General features: G+C 41.4%; 2 protein-coding genes across 6 annotated transcripts in view; both read right to left on the reverse strand.

Moving 5' to 3' along the window:
* The window catches only part of KHDC1L (KH domain containing 1 like), a 39,386-nt gene that overhangs the window by 13,246 nt on the left and 7,209 nt on the right, over positions 1-18,931 (reverse strand). The gene's annotated exons all lie outside the window — the stretch shown is intronic.
* The window catches only part of KHDC1 (KH domain containing 1), a 73,474-nt gene continuing 58,991 nt past the window's right edge, over positions 4,449-18,931 (reverse strand). For 4 of the 5 annotated variants that reach the window (XM_063707705.1, XM_031012195.3, XM_019030052.3 and 1 more), the window contains 3 exons: positions 5,555-5,679; positions 5,212-5,394; positions 4,449-4,885 (listed from right to left, as the gene is read on the reverse strand). In XM_063707705.1, coding sequence (XP_063563775.1) covers positions 4,686-4,885; positions 5,212-5,394; positions 5,555-5,679 — 508 coding nt within the window. In that variant the 3' untranslated portion in view covers positions 4,449-4,685. Of the gene's footprint in view, positions 4,886-5,211; positions 5,395-5,554; positions 5,680-12,313; positions 12,430-18,931 lie in introns of all 5 variants that reach the window. The other variant, XM_055390622.2, reaches the window with a different exon arrangement.

An 18,931-nucleotide genomic window follows, 5' to 3' on the forward strand; every position in this document is an offset into this window, starting at 1 on the left:
TTCAGTGCAAAATAGCTGAATCTATGACTTTAGTATAGTTGCAACTCACTAAAAAGTGATTTCCTCAAGTCCAAAATAGAATGAAAAGACATTAAAACATTTCTGATTGATACGTTTATATTTTCCAGTGTACATTCAGTGATACTTAATAAATTAAGACAGGACTGAAACTTCACATGGGCTAGCTATAAAAGCTTTCCATCTAGTGGGCCAATGATTGGCCTTATATATTACCTATAGTATTTTTCTCTACTATAGGTTCTCTGATTCAACATTAAGTCTAGTGTCCTTGATCATAATTTTTTATTTTATTATATGTATTGGATTTCTCCCCAGTGTATTTCTCAGGTTTGACAGAAATATCCCTGCAGGCCAGGCACAGTGGTTCACACATGTAATCCCAGCACTTTGGGAGGCCAAGGGGGGCAGATCACTTGAGCTCAGGAGTTTAAGACCAGCCTGGCCAACATGGTGAAACCCCTTGTCTACAAAAATTATACACATGGTGGTGTGCAACTGTAATCCCAACTACTCAGGAGGCTGAGGTGGGAGGATAACTGCAGCCCAAGAGTTTGAGGCTGCTGTGAGCTATGATCATACCACCGCACTCCAGCCTGGGTGACAGAGGGTCTGTCTCCAAAAAAAAAATTAAATTACATTAAAATATATACATAATAAAAATAATAAAAACCCATTTGACCCATACCTAACAACCTAAATCAAATCACATCTCAGGAATACATTTAAATAATATTATTTAAATGTAAAAAAGAAAACCCAAACCATGCCAGAGGAAACCATTACCAAATATTTTATAGTCATGGGGTAAGAAGGGCATTCCTAAGAACTAAACAAAATCCAGAGGCAATAAACATAAAAAGATTCATGAATTCACCTCATAGACATTAAAAATATCTACATAGCAAATACCACCCAAACAATGTAAAAAACAAAGGACACACTGGAAAGAAGTATTTGTGGCTTATTTTACAAACAACGCACTAATATTTATAATATATGAAGAGGTACTACAAATCAATAACAACCTAATGGACAACAGCCTAAATAGACAGGTCACAGAAAGTGCAATATAAATTGTGTATACATATGAATGAAAAGGCATTGGAAAACACATATGGGAATCCAATAAGAAGATATTCAGTGCCACTTGTAATAAGATAAATGCAAATTAAAACAGCACTAGGAAACCATTTTTCATCTATCAATAAGACTGACAAAAATTAAAAATATTTGATACTCATTATTGGTGAGAGTGTAAGGAAACAGATACTCATACACATGTGGTAGAAGTATAAACTGTCAACAATTAGGAAGGAAACTTGGCTATATCCATTAATGCACTTTTAGCAATTTATACCACAAATATATTCACACATGTGCAAAATGACATATACACATTGCAGTACTGCAGTATTGTTTGTTACAACATAAGGTTGGAAATAACCTAAAAGTCCATCAATATGGAATGGGTTGAATGCTATATCCATGCTATATCCATACAATGGAACACTATATAGCTATAAGAAATTATGAGAAAGTGTTTCTGCTCTAAAATGCAACCCTCTGCCAGACCTATTGTTAAGTTTTTAAAAAGGCAAGGTACTAAAGAGTATATTGTATGATGCAATCTGAATATAAAAAAGAAGACATTGTATATGTGTATTTATCTGAGAACCAAGGGTATACAAGGAATTAGAAACAGATTTCCTGCAAGAAATGATACTGTATAGCTGAAGGACAGGACTTGGAGGGTATCCTTTTCACTAAAAGCATTTTTTGAATTTTGAACCCAATAAAGAAATTATCTATTCAAAAAACAAAATTTTATGTTTAAATGAAAATGACATAGCTGATATTCAATTATTGGTTCAGTATAATAAAGAGTAGTTCCACATACGGAACATATCTTAAGGCTTCAGAGGACATTCTCTATGGGAAAATAAATATTGACCCTATTGAACAGGAAATATGGTAGCAAAACACACACACACACAAATCCATTTAGCATCATTCTTGGTTTTTTGGTGTTTTTTTGCTTTGTTTTGTTTGTTTTTGAGATGAAGTCTCACTGTATCGCCCAGGCTGAAGTGCAGTAGCATGATCTTGGCTCACTGCAACCTCTGCTTCCCAGGTTCAACTGTTTCTCATGCCTCAGCCTCCTAAACAGCTAAGATTACAGGCATCCGCCACCACACCCAGCTAATTTTTGTATTTTTCATAGAGACAGGGTTTTACCATGTTGGCCAGGGTGGTCTTGAACTCCTGACCTCAAGTGATCTGCCTGCCTCACCTCCCAAAGTGCTAGGATTACATGTTTGAGCCATCGCACCCAGCCTGTTGTTTTCTCTTTTTTTTTTTTTTCCAGCTTCCCCATGAAAATACTTCAGACAGGGATCCTTCAGTGGGATCATTGCTTACAGGTCATTAGAAAATGACAGCTCGGCCGGGCGCAGTGGCTTATGTCTGTAATCCCAGCACTTTGGGAGGTTGAGGCAGGTGGACCACTTGAGGCCAATAGCTCGAGACCAGCCTGGCCAACATGGCAAAACCCCATCTCTACTAAAACTACAATAAATTAGCCAGGCGTGGTGGCATTCCTATAATCCCAGGGAGACTGATGCACCAGACTCGCTTGAACCTGGGAGACAGGGGTTGCAGTGAGCCGAGATCACGCCACTGCACTCTAGCCTGGGTGACAGACCAAGATTCCATCTCAAAAAAAGAAAAAAGAAAGACAGAAAGAAAATGACAGCTCAGACTCCTTAAACTGTACTAAGGTATACACAGACCTTTGCCAGAAGTTTGATTGGAGTTAGAAATACTATGGTACCTTTGACAATCATGAGACTTTTTCCCTAGGAAATTTTTAGTAAAAGCAATGTTGATTATTGCCCAAAGGTCAGGGATATACATTTATCTTTGTATGCCTAGCAAATTAGAATGTGCTTCACTCCTTTACAGGTTATTTTTATTTCAATATTAGAATACATTCCTAGCCATTAAAAAGAATTTCATGGCTGGGTGCAGTGGCTCACGCCTGTAATCCCAGCACTTTGGGAGGCTGAGGCAGGTGGATCACAAGGTCAGGAGATCGAGACCATCCTGGCTAACACGGTGAAGCCCCGTATCTACTAAAAATACAAAAAATTAGCTGGGCGTGGTGGCAGGCACCTGTAGTCCCAGCTACTCAGGAGGCTGAGGCAGGAGAATGGCGTGAACCCAGGAGACAGAGCTTGCAGTGAACCGAGATCACGCCACTGCACTCCAGCCTGGGTGACAGAGCGAGACTCCATCTCAAAAATAAAATAAAATAAAATAAAAAGATGTTCATTCACTTTTCAAGAAATAATTATTAAGGCACTGGGCTAGGCCTCAGGACTAACTGAACAATTCAATTCTAGAAAGAAAAAAGTGGCCATTTTGTGTAGACAATTTATTTTGGCAGTCTGTATGACAGTCCGTAAACAACCTGAGTTGTTTTTTTTTTTTTTTTTTTTTTGAGACAGAGTCTCACTCTGTCACCTATGCTGGAGTGTGGCGGTGTGATCTTGGCTTACTGCAACCTCCGCCTCCTGGGCTCAAGCAATGCTGCAACCCCAGTGCCCACCTTAAGCAGCTGGGATGACAGGTGTGTGCCACCACACCAGGCTAATTTTTGTATTCTTGGATGAGACAGGGTTTCACCATGTTACCATGGTCTCCAACACCTAAGCCCTTCTCAGCCTCCCAAAGTGCTAGGATTACAGGCATGAGCCACAGCACTTGACTACTATAACCTGAATTCTTTCGACATTTTCTCTAAGTGTTTTTCTACTGTGAATATGATCTTTTAACCTTTATTTGGTAATTGGCCTTCTGAAAACCATGTAATTAGCAAATCTTGCTGGCTTCAAATTATTTTCCAAATTCAACCATTTCCTAACACTTCAACCACTCCACTCTGGTCCAAGTCACCATCGTCACTCTCCTAGAGTACTGCAATTGCCTCATTATAAGAAGCAGGCTGCTGGAGAAGGGGCAAATTTGAAGAGGAAGAGTTCAACTGAGGACAGGTTTAGCTTGCCATAATCTTGCCTAGACAGATCCAAATATAGACTTGGCAATCGGAGAACGTTCTTCAATGGAGATTCAGGAAGCCTTCGTATTTGATTTAATTCATGGCATGAGGGACTTCAGAATCCATTGCTCCCTGAAAACCACCCCCTCCACCCCTACCCCCACCCCCACCCACAAACTTGGGCGACCAGGGACAAGGCCGGCTACCTCATGTTCACCAGGTTCCCTGGCTGCCTACTCCACCAGGCAGTTGTGGTGGGAACACCTTCCATCTCTGTCTGGACCCTTCCTCCCACCTTTCCATTCTCCCCATTTGTCTGCACTTTAAGGTCCAAGAAAACTCTGGGGTGAATAATTTCATCCTAAGGAAAAAGAACAGCACATCGAAGGCTTTGCATCATAGGTAGCTTATTTTATTGGATTGCTTTGCCAATAACACTTTCTTACATTCAAGAGACTTCCCTCAGACACATGTCTAGAAGACCTGAGAGGGACAGGTCCCGGCCACAAGTTCAAACTTTCCTCAGTGTCTTTCATGTCTTTCTCACCAAAAGTGAAGCCAAGACTTCTCCTCTCATCCCCACTTCCCAGGGGAGATCAGTCCTTAATTACGGATACAGTGAACTCAAATGGAAACCCGAACAACCAATCACTTGGTAAGGGGAAGGCTGAGGAACGCTAAGACACACGGTTCCACTTATCCTGGGAGCCAAGGACAGGTCTCCAGTGTACGGTGGCACACTAATGGAGGTGACCAGGTCATCGTTGGTCAGAGGCTGGCTTCGGACACGTTCCAGCATCTCCAGGCCTGCAAAATAAGTGCCCAGGGCTAATGAACCAGGGCCCATAACTGGGGCCCATTGGCAGGCCTGGACTCCATCAGGGAGGCTGCAGGGAGGATGTCACCCCAGCCCAGACCTTCCAAGGTAGCCCATTTACACCTCCTAGCTACCGCTCCACCTTAAGCAATCTCATGTCACAAAAAAAGATGAGCACTTTTCTTCCCAATGGACTCTGGGAAGCACTTGGATTCCCCAGCCACACAAGGGATTCTTCAAGAATCCAAGATGCTACACAACTTAGCCAGAACTCCACCACCAAGTCCAGAACCACAGTTCAGCCAAGGATACCTACCTCGAGCATGATGATAGGAGTCCTGGCTCCCCACACAACAAAACATGTGCAGGAGCCACTGCCTTGCCCTATGTGGTCCGACTACAGTCACACGAGTCTGGCCTGTAGCTGTGAACCAACTCTCCAGCTGAATAAGGGTGTGGCTGTGCACCTCAATGCAGCGAAGGTATGTGTCACCATGCCCTGTGAGCATAAGAGGTGAGAGGAGGGTCTGTCAAGCACCAGCCCTTAGGGAATGGGGAGGTGGCCTTCAGGGTAGGAATGATGAAGGTGGGAGGGGAGAGGAAGAGTGAAAACTGAGAAGACAAGGATGAAGGCGGGGAAGTTAGCAAGGGCCACTCACCGAAGATGAGCTCCTCCTGGTCCTCTTCCATGTGAAACACCATTGGTGCATGAAAGTTTTGAGGCAGGGTCCACCACGGCTTCTTGCTGAGAGCACTCGTTCCCATGTCCATGCTCTGCTCCGACCTGATACAGAATAGGGCCAAGTCCAAGCAACTGGTTGGCAAAAGACTTGGAAAAGTGAGGGAGGGCCTAGGCTCTGTCCTTAACATAGGAACTCAACAACCTGCCCCTTGAACTACCTTAGGGTGAGTGTACAATCCCAGTATCTCTTCCCAAGATAATTCATTCCAAGTAATTATCTGTTCTGAGCTTAATCCTTCATGCTAAACTTAATCATCTGATTAGTGCTTGCCTTTCTGATGCCCCGGAATCAAAATTTTTTCTTCATTCTAAATTCAAAGGATTTTGGAGCAGATCTACTGGGTATGAACCAGGACAGGGGTTGAGGGATGGAGGTGCAAGAAGGCTCCAAATGGGCTCCCTAGATTTGCACAGGTGCTGGCAGTCACCCAATGACCAGAGTGTATTCCAACAAGACGGGGTTTGTTTGGTGTGCTGCATCAAGGGAGAGCAAACAACACGGGAAAATACACTTTACACAAACAGAAGAATGTTGTAGGGAGCCAATTGTAGGAGTTGACTGGGTGAGTCTAAGGAGTGTTTAGGGTGTAGCGGCCAGTTTTCTAAAATGGGGCAATTTGGTGATTATCCTGGTAAATTTATCTAGGAAGGGAAGTAAAGAGATTAATGTGGTCTTCATTATGGAACGTTCTCTCTCTCTGGTTTCAAATATAGTTACAGATGGACTTTTTACACCTTGTTGCATGACAATCACTGAGCAACCTTGACTGGTTAAAATATTTAGCAGGAGATGTTTATGTTTGGTAGGGAAGATTCAACTATGCCTGTCAGCTCCCAACTGTGAGTTCCTAGGTGCTTCTTCACTCTTCAGCCTCCCCTTTTGACCAAAGACAAAGTCAGCCATCAGGAATTTCATCTGTGGGGTTCAGATCTACACCATTGTCAGAATCCACTTGTCACAAGTTTATCGGGAGAACGTTCTCTACATCTGCATACAGTTGGTCTCTCATGTACATTTTCTTGCAAAATACACACAGTGAATATATAATGACTCTACAGTAGCATTTAAGGCTGAACAAGATGTAGTAGTCAAATTCAGGTAAGTCCTGGAAACAAAATAGTTATTAATCCTAGCAACAGGTTGCAAAGACAAAGAACTAGATTTCAAAACCAGGCCATGAAATCATGTCCCAACTCTATCTGAATCTGTTCTAGAGAGACAGGTAGTCTTTTAACCTTGCCACAAAACTGTTCTGCCTGAACAGTAATGTTTTAGCGAGGTGCTGCAAACAGTGTTTGCTATCAAATAAAAGCTGTCCTTGGCTGGCGAAGAAGAAACCAAAAACTATGAAACCATTCATACGCCATGAAACTTTAATTTAAGCTAGGTTGCTGGACCTCCAGAAAAGAAATAGTGTCATCTATTGATTTCTGCTAGGACCAGAGACACATTTTGGACCGCCTTTTCTAGTAGAAAAGTCATATTATTCCTATTACTGGAATTGGAGCTCCCAGAGTATAGATGAAGAGGGAGTCGGTCATCTCTCCTGGAAGGTCTCCTGAATAGTCCATACTTGCCTCATTTTAGGTGTCTGAGTACCTTTCTCAGAAAAACATCATTTCCTATAGAAGTAGATGTTTAAAATATTGAAAAATATTATAATAAAATAGTTTAAAACTCACTGCATATTACGCTAGATAAGTTTGTATAATGATCAGGTGACCTGATAGCCACATAAAAAGTAGTGCCTTAGTTTTGCACAAACTGAAAGGGGTATGGGGTGTATAAGTGTCATTTACCACAGTGAGAGCAGGAAAATTAATTCTTCAACATGTGCACATTGCTTGAGTGAAGGCTGGGGAGTCACTGAAGATTAAGGACTAACACTACAAGGACAGATTCATACATTAATGCAATAATGTCAGCAGACATACTTTGTTGTTTGAGGTCAGTGTTCAATATTGATAAAACTGAAGGTAAAAATTAATACTGTCAGGAAAATTCAAATTCCAGAAGAAACCTGTAGAAGAAAATCTGCCTTTTGAAGTGTTGAATAGCTATTAAATTTTTGTTAGTGGAATCAGGTGGAGGATAAAAACTGCTTTAGTCAGTTAGATTTAAAACAATGAATCGGGGAGTGGTGACTCATACCTGTAATCCCAGCACTTTGGGACGCCAAGGCAGGGGGTTGGGGGGAGGTGGGGGGGGGGGGGGGGCTCCATAAGCCAAGATTTTGAGACCAGACCAGGCAATAAAGGAAGACTTCATCTTTACTAAAAACAAAAAAATAGCCAGGTGAGGTGGTGTGCACCTGCAGTCCCAGCTATTCGGGAGGCTGAGGTGGGAAAATTGCTTGAGCACAGGAGTCTAAGCCTGCAGTGAGCTAGTATCACAGCACTACAGCCTGGGCAACAGAGCAAGACCCTGTCTCTTAAAATATGATAAAAATTTAAAAACAATAGCTATAGTCTGCGAAAAAAGCACAAGAAAGTTTTGCCTTTCCTTAGGTAGCACGGAAATTCTGTACTACAGAAGATTAAGATAAAATATAATTTGTGAAACAATCTTAAAACTTTTGGTTGGCCTCTAGGGGACAACTAGGTACTTTGATAATGAGAGCAAAATTTTTAAAGGAGGGCAAAGATACCAGAACATGTATCTTGTTTTATTGTCTTGGGTGAAAGTATCTACTTGGTGTCAGCAGCTTGAACTGAAGATGTTGATTTGGTCGTCTTCTTCTAAAGATCATTGTTCTGGAAGATACTTAAGAATCCTCAGTTTATGGTTCCTCAGTGAATTCCTTTCCATTGAGGACAAGGGTAGTTCTTCCTTTGATTTTTAGAAGTCTTTTCCAAAAGACTAAATCTTCAGATTTCTAGTCATGCAGAGACTAATTAGATGGATATTTGGGGAAGATTGTTGTTACCTATTAAAAGCTAGATGCATCAAATGAATCCTTTGTAGTATTTAGAAACGTGAGCTTGTGATATGGCAGAGTACAGGTTCAGGAAGTGAATTCCTGACTGCATGGAGTAGCCTATGAATCCCAGGAGGAGTTGCTATTGCCATCAAGGCTAATTAGAAATTCCCAAGACATGGAAGTTCAAGTCTTGGAGAGCGTTCTCAAATTTAGTGTTAGAATTCATTTTTTTCCTTCTAATTGTTCTAAATATTCATTTGGTACAGCAAGTGTGTTTATTATTGTTAAAAGGCATTTTGGAGCTGTTTTTTTAACAACAGTCACGGGAAATGTGTGCCAGAAACACCCCCCACCACCCAATCACTGAAGAATACGTTGGAATTCCTTAAGTCCAGAATAACAGTCGGGCAATTTTATCAGCAAAACCTTCGCTGTCTATCAGGAATATCCTCAATCCATTCTGGAGATAAGCAGACAATGGCTAGAACGTATTTACAAACCATCAGTATGGCAACTGCTTTGGTTAATGCTACTTGTTTAGCATAGTGGTAAATTATTTCCTCAGGATTCCGGGTTATTGGACTTTGAATGGAATCTCCATTTTATTACATGGCTACCCCCTTGGGTAATAGCAAAGCTTCTAAAAGTTTTTTAATTTCTTGCCATTTTTAATGAGACTTTCACAAGAGGTCAGAAAAACCTCTTAATTTCCAAAGTTCTCTGATATGGAGCAACTCATCACATATCTACTGCCTATATAAATATTTGTTTGTTTGTTTTTTTTAAGCAGGCCCCTCCACCACTCAGAAATATTACCTCTTTTAATCTCTCCTTCACTGAATGAAGAACTATTCAGCCACTTGAGCTGATTTAACTTCTGGGAGAAGGTCATACACTAACAGTAAATTTAGAATTGTGATAGCATAGACTACTTGAAAAATTCTAGTTTACGTTTTTAAACATTAATCATTAACAAGAAACATTAATATTTTAAAAAGAACTTTCCAAAATATCTGTAAAACACATGGACAGTTCCCTAAAACAGGTCAAATGATCACGAACACTCCCTTCTCAAGTAAGAGAAGGAGAGTTGTCACGAGAATTAAGGAGGGCACTGACAAATCCCCAGGGACTTTACCCCATAAAGTATATTATGAAAGTCACCAATTGATAAATGACAAAGACATTTTCTTCTTTATAATCAAGGTCTTAACAGTTATATGCCAGTCTATAAAATAAACAAGAAGATTTTTTAACTTTAGAAGTACACATCATTTTATTACAAATAACCTAAAAAAAAATTTTTTCTTTTGACTTGTCAGTTTTTTATGTTACTCTCAGCTTGGTAACCAAACGAATACTCATAATATGTTTGAGTCACTCAAAATTTGCGGAACATCAAGCAAACCTGAATATTCCTTTTTATATATAAATTAGAAGAGCAAACATTTTTATTAACAGTGGTCATTCCAAGAAACCAAAATAAACGGCATCCTAATAGTTTGATTATTGTGCACATTGGGCTTGAATTTTAGAAAAAAAAAAATAAGTCAACTTTTTTTTTTTCTGTTTTTTTTTTTTTTGAGACAGAGTTTTGCTATTGTTGCCCAGGCTGGAGTGCAATGGCATGATCTCGGCTCACTGTACCCTCTGCCTCCTGGGTTCAAGCAATTCTCCTGCCTCAGCCTCCTGATTAGCTGGGATTACAGGCATGAACCACCATGCCCAGCTAATTTTTGTATTTTTAGTAGAGACGGGGTTTCACCATGTCGGCCAGGCTGGTCTCGAACTCCTGACCTCAAGTGATCACCCACCTCAGCCTCCCAAAGTGCTGAGATTACAGGTATGAGCCAACACGCCCAGCCCAACATGTTTTAGAATACAGTAGTAGTAGTTGAAATGTATTGGGATGTACTTTGAAGACAGAGCCCTCAGGACTTTCTGATTTCAAGATTTGGGGCAAGTAGCTCCAAAATAAAATGTTTTTAAAAATTTGATTCCATACTTCCCCCAGTGCCTTTCCACCTCTTCCTCCTGCAGCTGTGGCAGCAGCAACAGCAGTTACCCCAACCTGAGGCTGCTCCCTGGGTAATACCCATAGGCCCCCTCAGCTGAGCCCCTTTCTGTGCCCCACAGACATCCATTTGAAACAATCAAGTGGACGGCCGGGCACGGTGGCTCATGCCTGTAATCCCAGCACTTTGGGAGGCTGAGGCAGGCAGATCACCTGAGGTCAGGAGTTCACAGACCAGCCTGGCCGGCATGGTGAAACCCCGTCTCTACTAAAAATACAAAAATTAGCCGGGCATAGTGGCACGCATCTGTAATCTCAGCTACTCGGGAGGCTGAGGTAGGAGAATGGCTTGACCTGGGAGGCGGAGGTTGCAGTGAGTGGACATTGCACCACTGCACTCCAGCTTGGGAAATAGAGCAAGACTCTGTCTCAAAAAAAAAAAAAAAAAAAAAGAATCAAGTGGAAGTGGTAGCCCCTTGCAAGAAGGAGATTCAGTCACACTTGCTACTTCCCCTCAGTCAAAAAGCAGGGTGCAGCAAGCTAGGACCACCAGGTGGCCCTGGGAAAACACTAACACCCACTCACACCTTTCCTGTTGCAGGCTGTTTCCCCCAGAGTGGAGAGAAATGTGAATGCCTCCAACAAGTCTGTTCAGGGACAGCAGTGGAGTCCCAGACCTGGCACCAGGTCCTGGTCCTCCCTCCAGGTAAGGCATCGAGACTGGCTATATTGGGTTTTGCTAGTGGGAGACAGACCTGAGGAGGGAGCCTGGGTGGACTATTGTGAGAAATATGAGACCACATGTGCATCTCCTGGAAAATCATTTTGCACAGTCCTGAGATTGAGAGCGTGGAGCATCCCCCTTCCTGCTCCCTCTTCCCTTCCCCTCTCTCCTCTGTCTTCTACTTTAATCCGATGTTCCACTTCTCTCTCTGTCTCTCTCTCTCTCTCTCTCCTCTATCTGTCTGTCTCGCTCTCCTCTCTCTTCTCTCTCATCTTCCCTTCTTCCCCCTCCTTCCTCTCTCCCTCCTCCTGGTTTTCTTTCCCTTGTTAGAGAAGACTGCCTTTTCTCAGAGGAAAGACTTAGGGTGAAGTAAACAAAGACTTCTTTTTGCCCAGAGGGAAAAATAAGATAGAATATACAATCTGAGAAAATTAGAGTACAGAATGCAATTAAACAGAAAAGAGGGAGTTAACAAGATATCCCAGCCCCTTGGTCAGTGAGGCGAAGCATCAGGTGTGACTTAATCTCCCTCTTCCAAGAGGCTACCTCTTCCACTTGATTCTTTCAAATGAACAAATATTAACCAACAATCCAATCCACTTTCAATTGCTTAATTACTGTTCCTTTTAAGTGCCAACCATCTGACTTTTCCTGTTTCCATCTGTCCTGTGGAGCTATTTGGTATTGCATATCAGTGTTAACGTCTGAACTTAAAGGGATTTTTTGAAGAAAAAAATTATAAATAAATTATTACATTCCTGAGGTTTTCTATTATGACCTTTATGTTGGGAGTCAAAAAAAAAAAAAAAGAAAGAAAGAAAAGGTAAAGTTTCAGAACATTTATTTATAAGTGACACCAATGTTAACAGGACACTTGGATTTCTACTGAGAAAGCTAATCTTCTAGTTAGCTTTGTGTACATGTTGATAATCACTTTCTCAATTATTAACCCTTGAGTGAAATAAAGAAACCATTTAACTTTTGTGTTAAAGCTTAAAAAATAAAAATCCAGCTCACCAGTGTGGTGGCTAACAGGAAGCTGAGGCAGGAGGATTGCTTGAACCCAGGAATTCAAGGTGTGCTATGATCATGCCATTGCACTCCAGCCGAGGCGACAGAGTGAAACCCAGTCTCTTGAAAAAAAAAAAATTATATTCAACATTGAAAAAGTATCTCTGAAAAACAACAAAGTACTTATGTACTGGGTAGGGGTGGCTGCCAGCTAGGGCCAGCTGGTGCCGCTGGAAAAATTATTCATGCATAATTATGAAAATAATATTATCCAAAGTACCATATAGGACCACAAACACAGAGTCAGAGATAGTGTGCAGTGAGTTGTCTAATGCTAGTTATGCACAATCTTAGTAACCTCATATTTTAGAGCAATAAAAAAGGCAAGGTTTGCAAGTGTAACACATGGAGTAAGTAATCATCTTTATTTCGTATATTCATGGGAAGCACACACACACAGGAAGGAGAGGAGCCCTGGTGCTCTTAGCTTTGCCTGTCTCTGCTGTATGTGGACTCACAGAAAGACGGACACATCTGAAACCGAAAGTGTGAATAACTTTCTGATGGTAGAGGGGTTTTTATTTTTGTTTTTATTATTTTGTTTTGTTTTTAGAAACAGGGTCTTGCCCTATTGCCCAGGCCAGAGAGTACTGTCGTGATCATAGCTCACTGCAGTCTCAAACTCCTGGGCTCAAGGGATCCTCCCGACTCAGCCTCCCAAAGCACTGGCATTACAGGCATGAGACACTGCACCCAGCCTGATGGTAGAGTACTTAAAAATCAGGAATATGTTAACAAATATGCACTCAAATACAATATAGTTTCTCTTGCATCCTACATGAGTTTCTCAAGATTCCTTATACTTGAACAAATGATAATCTATGAGAAATTGACAGCTTCAAATGTATGGGTTTTATTTAGCATGGCTTCTCATGTTCCCAGGTCACAAATCCATTTCTTATTCAGTGGCTCTATCACTCTGTCAATCTCTGGCTCACAGTTGCTGTTTTTCAACTCCCAGATGATGTCAAAATATAGAAAAATAGAACCCTGTTTAGTGCTGATGGACACTAACTCCTAACATCAATTTAATTCCAGGTGATTAGTTTAGACTAATCATGATAATCTAATTCCCCTTGCCAGTGATTGCTTTAGGAAATGGCACATGTCCCAGTTTTGAAATGAAGCAAAACCTAAAGAGGCTTCCAGCAGAGGTTGTCTCATTTCTGAAGAGAGACACAAAAAAGAACTTGTCTCTTCTTTCCTTCTCACAGTGTTTATAGCAGGATATGATTTTGGAAATAGCTACAAGTATTTTGCTACCAAACTGAAGAGGAAGCCAACACAAGGTGGAAAGGGAGGCAAACCAAGAAACTGAATTTGAGCCCTTGGCATAATATGCCTGGAATGCCTGCTATTGGCAATAATACAGTGCTTTATTAGCATCCAACTGGACCAGTGTTTCCTGTTAGTTGCTGTTCAAATCATGCTACATGATTCTGGTCCCTTTTACATACTACTCTCATTTTGATTGATTGCGCTCAGCAGTGTTCCACTCTCCAAGGAGGGAGAATGAACTGTAGGTAGCAATGTTTTATCACATAAAACCTGAAGAGTGAAAAGCACAAAGTATATCTTGATTATTTTCATTCATAAGCACTTTCCAAGTTACAGAATATTAAGCATCAAATAATTTTTTTTTGAAATGGAGTCTCGCTCTGTTGCCCAGGCTGCAGTGCAGTGGCGCAATCTTGGCTCACTGCAATCTCCACCTCCCGGGTTCAAGGAATTCTCCTGCCTCAGCCTCCCGAGTAGCTGGGATTACAGGTATGCTAATTTTTGTATTTTTAGTAGAGACAGGTTTTGCTATGTTGGCCAGGCTGCTATCGTCAAACTCCTGACCTCAAGCGATCTCCCCGCCTCGGCCTCCCAAAGTTCTGGGATTATAGGCTGAGCCACTGTGCCCAGCCTAGCACCAAATAATTTATAATCAAAATGTATATGCAGTAGTTCTGGCCTTATTGAGTACCAAAAAATCCTTACCACTTATCATGTAGCGAAAAATAAATAAATAATGAGAGAAAAAGTCATATTTATACATTAAAAATCAAAGTCCTTCAGTTGGAATTCTCTTACTGTGTATCTCACTGGACAGAAATCCTATTAATACAACTAGTGTGAGAAAGTCTGCAGTGATATTTCTATCAAACCTGAGAAAATACACTGGGAATAGGTCCAATAAATGTAATAAAAGTCAAAAAATTATTCTCAAGGACACTAGACTTAATGTTGAATCAGAGAACCTATAGCGAACAAAAATACTATAGAAAGCCAATCACTGGCCCTCTAACCTAAATATGTACCAGAAAAATATTTACATCTAATGCATAAAAAGTTTCAGTCCCATCTTAATTTTTAAGTATCACTGTCTGTATACTGGAAAATATAAACATAAAAAGAAATGTTTCAATGTCTTCTATTTTGGACATAAGGAAACTCACATTTCAATGAATTGCAACTGTACTAAAACCATAGATTCAGCCATTTTGCACTCAAGGAAGTACACAGTTTGATGACAAAAATAATTTAAATTAAATCGTATCCTTTTTTAAAAATTCTTTTTTTTCCTTTTCTTTTCTTTTCTTTTTTTTTATGAGACAGGGTGTCGTTCTGTCCTCCATGCTGGAGTACAGTAGCAAGATCACAGCTAACTGCACCCTCAGCCTCCCAGGCTCATTCGATCCTCCCATTTCAGCCTCCTGAGTAGCCCAGGCTGATCTTGAACTCCTGGGGTCAAGCAATTGGCCCATATCAGCCTCCCAGAGTAGAGGGGTTATAGGCGTGAGCCACAGGGCCCAGGCCTTGGCCTAAATCATATCTTTTTTTTTTTTTTTTTTTTTTTTGAAACACGGTCTCACCCTGTCACCCAAGCTGGAGTGCAGTGGTGCAATCAGGGCTCACTGCAACCTCTACCTCCCAGGCTCAAACAATTCCCATGCCTCAGCCTCCTAAGCAGCAGGGACTACAGGCCTGAGCCACCATACCCAGCTAATTTTCACATTTTTTGTAGAGATGGGGGTCTCCCTATGTTGCCCAGGCTGGTCTCTAACTTGTGGGCTCAAGCAATCTGCCCTCGTCGACCTCCCAAACTGGAGGGATTACAGGTGTGAGCCACTGTGCCTGGCCCTAAATCACATCCTAATAATAATTTTGTTGAAAATTTTTTTATAGATATCACAATGTATTTAGAGTAAATTAGCTCTTCTAGTAATTTAGAGCAATTGTCAGACAAACATTTTCTATAAAGGGCCGGACAGTAAATATTTTATACTCTGTGGCATGAAGTCTGTGTCAAAACTAGCCTCACTCAGGCTGGGTTCAATGGCTCACATCTGTAATCCCAGCACTTTGGGAGGCCAAGGCAGGCGGATCACTTTGAGCTCAGGAGTTGGAAACCAGCCTGGGCAACATGGCAAAACCCCATTTCTTCAAAAGATAAAAAAAAAAAAAAATTAGCCAACCATGGTGGCTCACGCCTGTAGTCCCAGCTACTCAGGAGGCTGAGGCTGGACAATGGCTTGAGTCTGGCAAACAAAGGTTGCAGTGAGCTGAGATCGTGCCACTGCACTGCTGCCTGGGCAACAGAGTGAGACCCTACCTCAAAAAAAAAAAAATTATCCACTCATCAAATGCAGTGCAAAAGGGGTCAGAGGCAATACATAAATGATGGGTACTGCTCTGTCCCAATAAAACTTTATTTATAAACACATATTGAATTTTATATAATTTTATGTCATAAAAGATCATCCTTTTGGTTTTTTAAACTATGTAAAAATTTTAAAATAATTCCTAAACTACAAGCTCTACAAAACACAGGCATGAAAAAGGCTTAGTCCTATCTATGTACTAAATAGTACAATACTTCAATAAATAAAAGGCTGCAGTTTTATTAATGCATGAAAAGACCAATCAGTGAAATAGAACAGAAAACCAAAAATACACCCACATATATGCATAGAAATTTAATATTTAATAAAGGGGACAATTCAGATTACTGTGGAAAAGGCGGATTACTCAATCAAGGATTGAATTATCATTGGAATAAACAGGTTAACCTGCCGGGTACGGTGGCTCACGCCTGTAATCCCAGCACTTTGGGAGGCCGAGGGGGGTGGATCACAAGGTCAGGAGATCAACCATCCCGGCTAATATGGTGAAACCCCGTCTCTACTAAAAACACAAAAAATTAGCCAGGTGTGATGGCGGGCGCTTGTAGTCCCAGCTACTCGGGAGGCTGAGGCAGGAGAATGGTGTAAACCCAGGAGGCGGAGCTTGCAGTGAGCCGAGATAGCACCACTGCAGTCCAGCCTGGGCTAAAGAGCGAGAGTCCGTCTCAAAAAAATAAATAAATAAATAATAAAATAAAATAAACAGGTTAACCTATTAAAAATCCATTTGAGGCCAGGTGCAATAAGTCACACCTGTAATCCCAGCACTTTGGGAGGCCAAGGAGGGAGGATCACTTGAGCCAAGGAGCTTGAGATCAGCCTGGGCAAGATGGTGAGACCTTGTCTCCACAAAAATAAAAACAATTAAAAAATTGGCCAGGCATAGTGGTCCATGCCTGTAGTCCCAGCTGCTCAGGAGACTGAGGTGGGAAGATAACTGGAGCCCAGGAATTTGAGGCTGCTGTGAGCTATGATCACACCACTGCACTCCAGCTTGGGTGGCAGAGTGAGGCTCTGTCTCCAACAACAACAACAACAACAACAATAACAACAACAAAAAACAGTAAAATTAGACTTAAATATATGTAAAATAATAAAAATAATCAAAATTCATTTGAACTATACCTAACAACCTAAATTGAATCACATCTCAGGAACATCAAACATTTAAATGTAAAAAAGAAAACTCAAACCATACCACAGGAAACCATTAGCAAATATTTTATAGTCATGGACTAAGGAGGGCATTCGTAAGAATGAAACAAAATCCACAGACAATAAATATAAAAAGATTCAAGCTGGGCACAGCGGCTCATGCCTGTAATCCCAGCCCTTTGGGAGGCCGAGGCGGGTGGGATCACTTGAGGTCAGGAGTTTAAGACCAGCCTGGCCAACATGGAGAAACCCCATCTCTACTAAAAATATAAAAATTAACCAGGCGTGGTGGTGCGTGCCTGTTATCCCAGCTCCTCAGGAGGCTGAGGCAGGAGAATCGCTTGAGCCAGGGAGGCAGAGGTTGCAGTGAGCTGAGACTGGGCCACTGCACTCCAGCCTGGGCGACAGAATGAGACTCTGTCTTAAAATAAAAATAAATAAATAAATAAATAAATAAAAGACTACATAGCTATAAGAAATTACAAGAAAGTGTTTCTGCTCTAAAATGCAACTATCCACAAGATATATTGAATTAAAAAATGGCAAGGTGCTAAAGAGTGTATTGTATGATGCTATCTATACAGAAAAAAGAAGAAAAGAAATTGTGTATGTGTATTTATCTGAGAACTAAGGATACACAATAAATTAGAAACAGGTTTCTTACGGCCAGGAGCGGTGGCTCATGCCTGTAATCCCGGCACTTTGGGAGGCCGAGGTGGGCGGATCACGAGGTCAGGAGATTGAGACCAGCCTGGCTAACACGGTGAAACCCCGTCTCTACTAAAAATACAAAAAATTAGCTGGGTGCGGTGTCAGGCGCCTTTAGTCCTAGCTACTCGGGAGGCTGAGGCAGGAGAATGGCGTGACCCCGGGAGGCAGAGTTTGCAGTGAGTGGAGATCGCGCCATTGCACTCCAGCTTGAGGAACAAGAGCGAGACTCCGTCTCAAAAAGAAAAAAAAAGAAACAGGTTTCTTACAAGAAATGATACTGTATAGCTGACAGACAGGACTTGGAGAGTATCTTTTTCATTAAAGGCACTTTTTGAATTTTGAGCTCAATAAAGATATTATATATTCAAAAAAAAATTTAAATTCAAATGAAAATGACCTAGCTGAATTTTTTTCAATTATTGGTTTACTAAAAAAAAATAAACTTTTTTTTTTTTTTTTTTTTTTTTTGAGAAGGGGTCTCTCGCTGTCACCCAGGCTGGAGTGCAGTAGTGAGACCTTGGCTCACTGCAGCTTCTGCCTCCTAGGTTCAAGCAATTCTCCCACCTCAGTCTCCTGAGTAGCTGGGATTATGCGGCACGCCACCACGCCCAGATAATTTTTGCATTTTTAATAGAGACAGGGTTTCACCATGTTGGCCAGGCTGGTCTTGAACTCCTGACCTCAGGTGATCCACCCGCCTTCTTGGCCTCCCAAAGTGCTGGGATTATAGGCATGAGCCACCACACCTGGCTTTTTTTTTTTTCCAACTAGTTTCCTCAAGAAAATGCTTCAGACAAGCATCCTTCAGTGGGATCATTGCTTGCGGTCATTAGAAAGTGACAGGTCAGACCAGACATGGTGGCTCATGCCTGTAATCCCAGCACTTTGGGAGGCCGAGGTGGGCAGATCACCTGAGGTCGGGAGTTCAAGACCAGCCTGGCCAACATAGTGAAACCCCATCTCTACTAAAAATATAAAAATTAACTGGGCACGGTGGCGGGCACCTTTCATCCCAGCTACTCACGAGGCT

The sequence above is a fragment of the Gorilla gorilla genome, chromosome 5, assembly GCF_029281585.2.
Source record: "Gorilla gorilla gorilla isolate KB3781 chromosome 5, NHGRI_mGorGor1-v2.1_pri, whole genome shotgun sequence".
NCBI classification, from domain to species: domain Eukaryota; kingdom Metazoa; phylum Chordata; class Mammalia; order Primates; family Hominidae; genus Gorilla; species Gorilla gorilla.